Source organism: Phoca vitulina, unplaced genomic scaffold, assembly GCF_004348235.1.
Source record: "Phoca vitulina isolate PV1807 unplaced genomic scaffold, GSC_HSeal_1.0 scaffold41, whole genome shotgun sequence".
In the NCBI taxonomy this organism is placed as follows: domain Eukaryota; kingdom Metazoa; phylum Chordata; class Mammalia; order Carnivora; family Phocidae; genus Phoca; species Phoca vitulina.
In genome coordinates, this window is record NW_022589744.1 from 17,039,520 (window position 1) to 17,050,247 (window position 10,728).

The 10,728-nt window shown below is 56.8% G+C and overlaps 1 protein-coding gene across 1 annotated transcript in view; it reads right to left on the minus strand.

Annotated features, from left to right (window-relative positions):
* Positions 1–10,728, minus strand: part of B3GNTL1 (UDP-GlcNAc:betaGal beta-1,3-N-acetylglucosaminyltransferase like 1) — a 93,385-nt gene that overhangs the window by 33,232 nt on the left and 49,425 nt on the right. Inside the window, exon 6 of the mRNA XM_032429998.1 lies at positions 7–33. Within this exon, the coding sequence (XP_032285889.1) occupies positions 7–33 (27 nt within the window). The remainder of the gene's footprint in view (positions 1–6; positions 34–10,728) is intronic.

The window sequence follows — 10,728 nt, forward strand, 5'->3', positions numbered from 1 at the left end:
GGGGGGCTCTCTCCTTACTTGGCAACCTATAATCTGTGAAACAACAAAACAGAACTTAACAAAACAAAGTCCCTGTGAGCTCACACGCGCACACTCCAGTCCACATACGTCTCACCTGTTAGTTCCAGAGCTGGCACACCCAGCAGGAACTAACAGAGACCTGCCCATCAGGCGGGGGGAAACTTCCAGGAGGAAAGAGGAAGAGGGAGGGTACCACACAGTGCAGGGTTCTGGGTGGACCCCACGCTGGATGGTCCTGACCTGCCAGTCCCAGCAGCACCCGTGAAGTCACCCTGGGTTAGAGTTGTCGCAGATAATGCTTCCCCCTTAATGCATTCAAATTACAGTGATCTGTTCACAAAGTCAAACACCCAACTACCCCAGTAGCGCTCTTCCTGAACCGTAACTCAAGTGGACACGAGGAGCAGAGGGAGAGGGAGAGAGAATCTCAAGCAGGCTCCCTGCTGAGCGCAGAGCCCAATGTGGGGCTCGATCTCATGACCCTGAGATCGCGACCTGAGCCAAAACCAAGAGTTGGAGGCTTACCAAGCGCCACCCAGGTGCCCCGATAATTTCTTAATAAGGAGACTGATTCGGTGACATAGCTCTTACTGACCACTCTGAGGTAGACAGCGCGCAGTGCAGGGTCGGCTGTTAGCCATGCCCGGGCCCTTACAGGAACTCTGTGAGCCTCACCTGGGGTGGGGGTGGGAGCAGGCCCTGTGCTGCTGGGTGTGCCCCCACGGGAGTGCCTCCTTCTGCAGCGACAGGCCCAGATACATGCAGTGGGGACCAGCCTCTTTCCACACCTCACTCAGACTCTGTTGGACGGGACCCTTCACCACTGAGCAGTCTCAGACATCCCAAACATCCTGCACGCAGACACCTGAACCGAAGTGCAGGTGCTGTGCCTAGATTTTGAGCTGTGTTGGAGGTGTGGCCAGGGCTGCTGGGGGCCGGGGTGCTGAAGTAGGATGTGTGGTCTCTCTCCCTCTCCTTCTGCCCCTCCCACTCATGCCCTCTCTCTAAAATAAATAAGTAAATAAGCACATAAAAATAAATTATCAAAAGTCCCACCATGATCCTTGAATTTCTTAAATCTTGCTCTCTATAGCACTTATGCATAGTGATTAATTTGTATTAATACAGGAATATTAATGAAGAGCTAAGAAAGATTTTGCTTGCTTGCATTTTTTTTGTTGTTGGGTTCTTTTAATTAAACTTTTTTTTTTTGAGAAAACAGTAGATTCACATGTAGTAGAAATAACACACAGCGATCCCGTGTATCTTTTACACGGTTCCTCCAATGGTAACATCTTGAAAAACCAATGCAAGTCACCCCCAGCTAAGGAACCCTCATGGCGCCTTTGCGGCCACACCCAGCCCTCCTTGAACGGCAACCGCCCATCCGTCTTTTCGAGAACGCTGTGTCAACAGACAGGCTGTAGCCCTCTGCGACTGGCCGCTTCTCCATTCCCCAATTGCCCGAGACTTGTCCAGGCTGCTGTGCATCACGACACGTTTCCTTGTTGGGCTGGAAAGTACTGCCCAGCACAGAACCTGTGGCACACCGCTTAGCGCTCCGCAGTGAACACTCACGCAGTTTTTGTGAATGTGTCCCCATCTCTCTGGGCAACTGTCCAGGAGTGCGGCCCCTGGGTCGTACGGTGGTTTCACGTTTACTTTTCTAGGAGCTGCCCACCTGTTTCTAGAGTGGCTACACCCACTCACACTACCACCGGCTGAGTGAGTGACCTGGTGTTTCTGCAGCCTCACCAGCACCTGACATGGGCATGTTTTCAGGCCTGTGCAGACGCCGCATCACGGGTCCAACTTGGGTTCCCTGATGGCTCGTGGTGCCGACCCTCTTCCATGGGCTTATCTGCCCCCGTCCCTCCTCCCTGGTGAAATGTCCCGTTTTCTGACTGGGATAAAGGCACACTTGGCTACGTGACACACTGCTGGGTGCCCCCTGGGAGCCTGTAGATGAGAGCAGCCGCTGGGTTAGCGCCCTGCCCGGGGTAAGGCCTCCCTGTGCCTGCCCGCCTGGGACACACTGCTGGGGGCGTCTGCTGTCCTTATCTTCCGGTCTTGTCAAACTGGCATTTGCTGAACAGAAAAGATTCTGAGAGAAAACAGGAAAACGACCAAGAGCTGGGAGGTGCACTCACAGGTGGACCAAGGGGCTGAACTGCACCCTCGCCATGGCCCCCCTTCCCGCCTGCCACGCCCTGAGCCACCACTGGGGGCAACAGACGCCTGCTGCCCTGCCTGTCTCATCGAGGGGGGGGCTCACACGGCTCCCACAGTGAGTGCTAGGACCCCCGCCCAGGGCAGCCCGCCCGCCTCCACCCGGGACCCCCGCCCAGGGCGCCCCTGCCCCCCCAGGCCCAGATCTGAGCTGTTCATGCTGCTCTCATGGTGAGTACCCAGGGAGGCCGCCCCCCGCCCAGCCCCCATCCCTCCCGTCCAGGCTTGCTGGCTTCTGATGAAAGTTAGAGCCACGTGGCGTGGGGGGTCTCGCAAGGAGAAACAGGGCAGGTGGGAGATGGCGTGACACGGGAACTTCTGGGGCAGCCACTGCTTTGTGCCTTCCACTGCTGATTGTGGGGGTACTGGTCTACAGATGAAGAAGAGGGTATCTGTGTGCGCCTCAACACTTTTTGAAAAGAAAGTGGCCTGGCCCACGGGGCAGAAACCACGAGGCACCTTTTCCTCCTGAAGGGGCCTAGTGCAGACCACACACCCCGTCCTCTCTGGTGACGGCACAGGACGCACACTCAGTGTTTCACCCTACATGTGCTCTGGGTCACAGGCTGCTGACACGGCCTGGCACCCTGGATGCAGTCGGAGCTCAGTAAGCGCAGGCTGAAGGAAGCGAAGGGCATGTGCTGCAGGACGCACGGACTCCCCCCAAATACCGGGGAGAAGCCCCTAGAGCAAGGCTCTCGGCAGGTGTTAGCTGGTTCCTCTGAGAGCACGTGCCGCCAGCAGTTAGCAGAAAGCTCGAGATCCTGGAAGGCGGTCCCTACAGGCTGGAAACTCTGAATCTATATGGGAGCCTCTGAGACCTGCCAGTTTGGCTGGAAGAAAAGGTCAGAAAGTAGAAAAGAAGGTTACTGGAGGCAGAGGGAGGTCTGGGAGGTGGGATGACCCTCACAGTAGTCACCCGCCTGCTCTGCCTACAGCTGGTCTGACCTGCGTCCCCTCCCCCTGAATCCGGGGGTCCCGAGACAAGGTCATAAAGGGGACATGGCCGCCAGCCCATTCTCTTGGGACCTTGTTTTTGGAAGCGGCTGTCAGGCGGTGAGGAAGCCATGAAGCCCCCAGGCGCCCCAGCCCCCCACCCAGCGGAGGCCCAGCAAGAGCAGAGCCCTTCCTGCAGTCCCGACCCGTGGGATCTGTGCATGTGATAAACGGCTGGCTTTCACACCCCTGGGTCTGGACACTTCGTCCCCAGCCGCAGTGACTGACGGCCACAGGAAGGCGACACTGCGTCATAGCTGTGTGGCCCTGTGGTGACAGACCCCTGATGTCCTGCTTCAGTCCCAGACCACCAGTGTCCAGGAGCGTAGGCAGCACTACTCAGCCCAGGACCGCTGTCTCGGACCCGCCGAAGGCCCCCATGTGGACGACAAGCTATGCGGCCACCCTGTTAGAGGGGGTCATGTTCGTTAGGGGATCTCATGTTCCTGGTCTCAAGTGTTCGGGGACACACTGAAGTGGACCTGGGGTGGGGGGGATTTGTGCCGTCCACCCCCCTCCCAGAGAGGGCCCCGGGTGAGGACCTTTCCCGGGTCACACAGCCGGCTCTGTGAGGCCCCCGGAGACGCCATGGAGTCACCAGGCTGCCTGTTTGTACCGGCCCTGCCTGTGCTCTGCCTCCTGGCTCGGCCCATCCTTGCTTCTCCGGCACTGGTGCCCAGACCTCGGCAAGACAGCTCAGGGCGTACACGCGAGAGGCGGAAAGGTTCATTCCTCTTCTGCGTGGAGGCACGTGGCCTCTGTGAGGCACACGGCACGGTGGACAGACACACGTCAGGGGAGACAGAAGCAGGCCCGGCCTGGGGGTGGCTGCCTGTAGTCACAAAATATTTAATGGCAACATCAATTTTCCTCTTATTCATCACATATAAGACATAATGTTTTCTACTTCCTATTAATAAAAAAGTAATTTGCTAGCTGATCAGTTTTTACCACCATATTCCTTTCTCACTGATTAAACGTCCCGGAAAAGCCTGATCACAGTGTGAAGTTCACAGAACGTAGTCGGTCAGGAGGGAGAGTCACCGTTGTATTCCCAAGGCCACCAGGAGAACTGAGGAAGAAACAGGGCCACGTACAAACTGTAAAGCACCGTGCAAACACCAGTCATCAAGGCAAACTCTAGTCGGAGGGTGAGACGTGGGAGAAACAAGAGCTTCCATCCTGCAGGCCAGCTGCACCTGGGGTGTGTGCGTGTGCGTGTGATCTGCGTGCATGCACACGTGTGATCTGCAGGATTCCTGGTGCAGGAATGCAGGACTGTATGCATGTGTGCGCCAGCCTATCGGGGGAGCCTGGAAACGAAAGCAGCGGAGGTGAGCCGGGCATCCCCCAGCAGAGCCCACACTTAGTGGCCACGCCTTCAGTAGCCCACAGGGCCTCCCCACAGCTCATCCACTTCAGCCCTCCCGGCGCCGCCCTGGGGAGGAATCTGGTCCAAAGGCTGGTGTCTCCCACCCTTCAGACGTAAAGCCAGGGATGCCTGGGCTTACTTTCAGCTCTTCCCACGTGATCTCCCCCTGCAGGGACCGAAGCACTAATCCCGTGGGTGGCTGGGTGCACTGCTGGGGAGCGCGGTGGGCACGCGCCCCACCGTGATTCCGGCCTCTGTGCACAGGAGGGTGAATCTGAGAGCAACAAGCTCATAATCACTCCTGTCAGTGACAACATAAACACACAAGAGTGCAGGTCTAATCCAGTTTAACCAGACTTTCAGTCACTGACAAACTGCAGTGTCCCCGCACGGGGCCGGAGACTGCCACTGGCCCCGAGCACCACAGCCCTGGCCGCAATGCCACAGGGAGGGACCTCCCTCTGCCTGTCCTGTCCGCGGTCCTGCCCTCGGCAGGGGTAACGGTAGCCCCAAAGAACCTGTGACGACCCGTGCTTGTTTTAAACCCCTGGACGTCTGTCACACCCACCCCTGCAGGTGCCATACCTAGAGGGGAGGAAACGCAGAACCTGCCAGGGGTCCTAGCGCCCATGTGGGTCAGGCCCCTCAACCTGGCAACTGAGCAAACTGAAAAAGGGTGGAAACTTTGAGAAGTGTGAGAAGAGAAGGCGTGCGCTGCTCAAAGGGACAGTGCGCAGACTCACGGCCTGTGCTGCCACTCCCCGCCACACCGGCCCCCGTCCCGGCGCCACAAGGCTTCCCTGCAGCCCGCACGGGGCCTGCCCGGGTCTGGGTGTGGTGGCACGACCACACGGACACTGCCAGTAGGCGGGACGCCTGACCATTCTGAAAACTGAGAATCACAAGGAAAACCACTGAAATAACAGATCTCTAGGAATCGTCTTTCCAAGCCCGTGGCTAGGCAGCTGGGTGGTGAGGAAGAGGTAAGGACAAACCGAGGCAAAGCCCCCGGAGGTGCCTTCTGCGCCCGATACCCAGATGCTGGAGCCGCCTGGGTCACAGGAGGCCGCGGCCAGGCTGCAGGTGGTTAGGAGACAAACCTGTCAGGCTCAGCCATGAGTGGTGAGTGGCAGCCGAGGGGGAGAGCTGTGTGAAGGCAGACGTCACGGCGCAGCCTCTCTCTGAGGGGCGGACTTTGCGGAAGATGACGGCACGGGCAGACGCAGCATGCCCGGGGTGGGGGAGTGGGAGCAGGGTCTGCAGTCACAGCCCGGGCCAGCCAGAGAACGTAGTAGAACAGGGAGAGCTAGCAAGCCGCAGGGGAGATCACATGGAACCGCACAGCGAGAAACATGAAAGGTGGCGGGAAGCGGGAGACGGATACTGACACAAAATGCAGAAGGGTCAGGGTCAGTAGAACAGGACACAGAAAGTGACAGGAGAGGGCGCCTGCCGCCGCGCACCTCATGGGGGGTCCGCTGGCCCCGGGGGCCGTGGGGAGGGCGGTGCCGGGTCAGCACCCGCCCCAGCGGTGCACACCAGAGCCCCTTGAGGAGTGGCATCCCCACTCCTCACTAGCCTCAGACTGAAGGGGAGCCCTTAGCGCGAAGATGCGGGAGCACGGCGGCGGGAGCAGCATCCTCAGGCTCCGGGCGCTCCCACGAGGCCCCAGAAACAAGGGAAGCAGGAAGGGAGGAACCGGTCTCATCGGTGAGCTAGCCCTGTGCTACCACAAAGCCACATTTCACTAACTTCCGTTTCTTTTATGGATCCAGTCCTTGAAGTGGGTACTTTTGGGAATGGAAACAATGTTTTAATAGTTTCAGTTTGGTTAGCTGTTTTCCTTCTTTTATACTCCCAAATTCTAACCCTAATCCTGTGAACTCACCGCACAACAGGTGTGAAAAAATAAAAGACCTCTGGACTGTTAACAAAAATACCAAATTTACTTGTAGATCAACTTCTAATTACCTGCCAACACTCACAACTAGGAAACTGGGCAAGTCGGACACACTTAAAACCCGTGAGGCCCACGCACATGCAGGGCCCTGGCTGGGGGCCCGCTGAGCCAGACACACACGTGCCGATTCCTCAGGAACACTGAACTATCAGCTGTGGCCGGGGGTGTGCAGAGGCCACACTCACAAGACGTACGTGCGACGGTCACACAAACATGCAGCGTGTGTGGAGGAACGCATGCTCTGTTGTGTGATTCTGTGTGATCTTTGTGTGACCGGTGAAGCCCCCCAACTGTGGGAGGTGAGCTGCCTCCACCTCTCAGCCGTCTCTGCTCCCTCACCTCCCGGGCTTCCCGCTCGGCTGTCAGTGGGTTCTTGTGGCCTCCTGTCACCTTCTGCTGAAGCCCCAAACACCAGATCAGTCTGAGGGCCCGTCCCTGGCCGGCAACACACCCTTCCCCATGGACATCGTCCAGGGCCAGCTGCAGATGCTGAGGCCCTCACACACATTTGCAGCACCACCCAGGCCCTACAGACCAGGGGTCCCCAGACAGTCCCCTGTACTGTGAGGCAGAGGGTGGACCATGGGGCCAGCAAACCTTGCTCTCAGCCAACACTGGGCATCCAGGGGCCACTTGCTCCGAGGAGCCAACCGAGAAGCAAGGATGCCGCCCACCACGTGTTTTGAATGAGCCACACAGATGCCAACAGTGGGTCCACCGTCTCTCAACCCACGTGTCAGGGTAAACTCCTCCCTGTCCCCTTCGAAGTGACCATGCTTGCTCTTCAGGTACCCATATCGCTCCCAGGACACAGGCTTAGTCAGCCCTGCTGAGACGGTGTGTCGCTCAGTGAACTGTTATTGTGGGCTCCTGTGGGAATGGAGCCAGCAGCAGCCCCTCTTCTAAGGTGGGGTGAGGGTGCACTGAGCACAGGGTACATGTGTTGGAAGGACAGAGAGGTGACGGCCCTCTTGGCCCCCTCACCTGGGAGAGAAGGTGCCTGCCAGCCCCGCCCAGCTCCCCACAACTCAGTGCCCACCAGGCAGGATGTTCACGAGCTTGTTGCTGACACAGAGCAAGGCCAGGTCACTGCTGAACCCTCCTGAGTCCCCTGGGGACTCACTCGGTAGCATCAGGGATGTAGGAAGTCCCACCATCAGCCTGCAAGGGCCCGATGTCCAAGGCCACAGTGGAGGGGCCATCAACCATGCTGGAAAAGCTGTAGGATACACACATCTCTGCAAGGTGCTCCCGCTTCTCCTGTGGGGCACCCCCACCTTCTTCCTGCCTTCCTGAAACCACGCACTCACAGCTCTCCCCCTCTGCGCAGGAGACTCCCACAGGGAAGGCCCAGGCCAGAGACAGTTGGTCCCTGACTCACCCCAACGCCTGTCCCAGAGCTGACCTCCACTCGGCAATGTCCAGTCAGTGGCTGGATGGATGTTATGCTGGGAGCTGCCTCGTGGCACCCAACATCAGACACCCCAAAAGTTCTGCAGTAAATAGGCAATGTCCCGGTATATGAAGTGTCACCAAGGGCCTCTCCTTCATAATTATACGGTTTCCTTGTAAATGGCCTTAAAAAATTATGACCAACAACAAGCATACATTTAGCATTCATTTCATTCTTTCCAAACAACCTACAACATAATTGACAACCAACCAGCAACTGCAAATTAAGATTTTTGTAGGTCATGATTTAAAAAAAAAAAGAAAGAAAACAACACAACCCAGCCCTGCAGCAACAACCCTGCTGATTTTGCTCCGGGTCAACAAGACTTGTGACATCCCTAGTCTATGCTTAATGCAGGAGCAACCGCACGGGTCACCCAGTCTCTCTGCGTGGCTGGGACAAAAATGCGGCACGAGCAGGCAGCTTCTCCTGAGTGTGAGAACAGAACATCAAGTGAATTTAATTATAAGGTTAGCAAGAAAAACTCTAACCTAGAACTTTATAAAACTTATAAAACTGCAAATCAACGTTGTTTCAATTCAGATTAAGACAAAATGACACAGTATGCCTTTTCCCCAAATTCCTTATGCATCCCTAGACTTGGTGGTCCATTTGCGCCTATGCACAAAGAACCACCCCAAACAATTCCACTGAAGAAGTAAACTGTGTTTTTTTTTTTTCAGTATGGAAAACAACATATCTGAACATCTCTCACTCTAAACCGTCAACATTGGTGACAAACTCTTCAGAAGTTTCAATGCACAGCCTGTTTTAAACGCCCGCTGTATGAGCATCACTCTGTCTGAAAGGTGCAGCGTCTGAGGCTGCGCGGTCTGCCCACAGGGCACGAGCTCCGGCTGTAGCTCCGCGGGGTCACGTGCTCCGTGCCAAGTGGACCACACAAGGAAAGCTGGTACAGGCAGTCCTCGTGGGGAGTGAGGTCTCATCTTGGGAAAAACTGGGGTGCTTGTCTGAGATCTTGCCATCACAGCTGCCAGAGCCAGTGAAAGAAGCTTCTGGAAACCCCAGTCTCTCCATCTTCCTTACAGACAGAAACTGTGAACAGAAGCCCACCCAGACACGCTTCTTTCCATTCTTTTTCCTCTTCCCAACAGGGAAACGGGACCAACGACACTGTTTGTGCATCTGATCTCTCCTGCCATGTGGCTGAGAGCTCCCGTCAGCCTCCCTGGAGGCAGGGTGGGGATCCCTGCAGGGCACCGGGGGGCCTGCTGAGGGGACAGGGCCCAGGGCTGGACGACTCGCCCCACGGCTCCCAGGAGGAGCTGCTGACCTGCCGACACTGGATGTCACAGCATCTTCTGACATCTTTTCATTTCCAACCAGAAAGCGCCAGAGATTCCAGAGTCTATGACTGTGGACGTCTAACAGGCATCTCCTGGACTCTGTGGGGGCCAAGAGCTAAGGATACACGTATTTGCACATATCTGTGGTTCTTAAACTTTGCCGCTCCCGTCTCCTGTCAGGATCTGGTGAACGACACAGAGCTGCGCGCAGGCCCCGCAGCTCCTATGAAGGCGCCCCTCGTGCCCCCCAGAGTTCACACCCTCAGACGCCGCACTGTCTCCCACCTCCTTCACGCTCTGGGCTCCGGCTCAGACCTCGGCAGCACTGGCCACATGCTGCCTTCCGTCTGTCACGGTCAGTTTTGTGCCCACTTGGAAGCCTGCGTCTGTGGTTCCTCAAACACTCGGCTATGTGCTGCCGGGAAGAGGTTTTGCAGTCATGACTCAGGCCCATGACCAGCTGACTTCCTGGACGATGCGGCCGGTCCCATTCTAGCAGACAGTGCTCACGAGGAAGCTGTGGGGGCTGGCTTCCCACTCGCCTGAGGGTTACAGCAGCTGGTGACATCAGACCCCTGCCGTCAGGACCCCAGGACACACACTGGCCCTCATGACATGACCTCAGCTGAGGGGCCACTTCTCAACGGAGTGCAACTGGGCACTTCTGAACCTCCCACACGTCCCACCTTCCGGAAGCTTCCAGCCCAAAGAGCAGTGTAGTAGCTTCTCAATATGCAGCTGAGGGGCCATTTTTTATCTTTTTACAGGCATATTTCAAGGACATGCTTACATTAAAAATGTGTAACTTTAAGCAACACAAGTGTAGTTGCAATTCAGGGACTAGGAACCTTCAGCATCTAACTTAACACTAACACGCCTCGTATCCCTGAGGACAAGAGCCCTTGTGGGGGAGCGTGTGCATGCGTTTACAGGCCTGACCAGCAGCCAAAGACCCCGAGTCACAGCGTCGTGTGTGGGGCGGGGCAGCTGGAGAAAGAAGCAGAAAGTCAGTGCACTAAATCCAAAGCTCCAAAACAAAGGGCCATTGGAAGAGAACGAATTCATCTCTGTGAACAAGTCATTCAAGCTCCTTGGAAATTCTGTCGTGTTGTGCACTTCTGAGCCTCCCCTCCTTGAGCACCTCACACCATGCAGGTTTCCCGAGGATGGTCTGCTGAGCCCCACCTGTCCCAGGAATGGGCTCTACACACACCTGGGGACTGTCTAGGGACAGTCTGGGGACGGCCTGGGGGATGGCCCGGGGGATGGTCCAGGGATGGTCTGGGGACGACCTGGGGGATGGTACAGGGACGGTCTGGGGATGGTCTGGGGACAGCCTGGACACAGTCTGGGGATGGCCTGGGGGCGGCCTGAGGATGGCCTGGGGGAC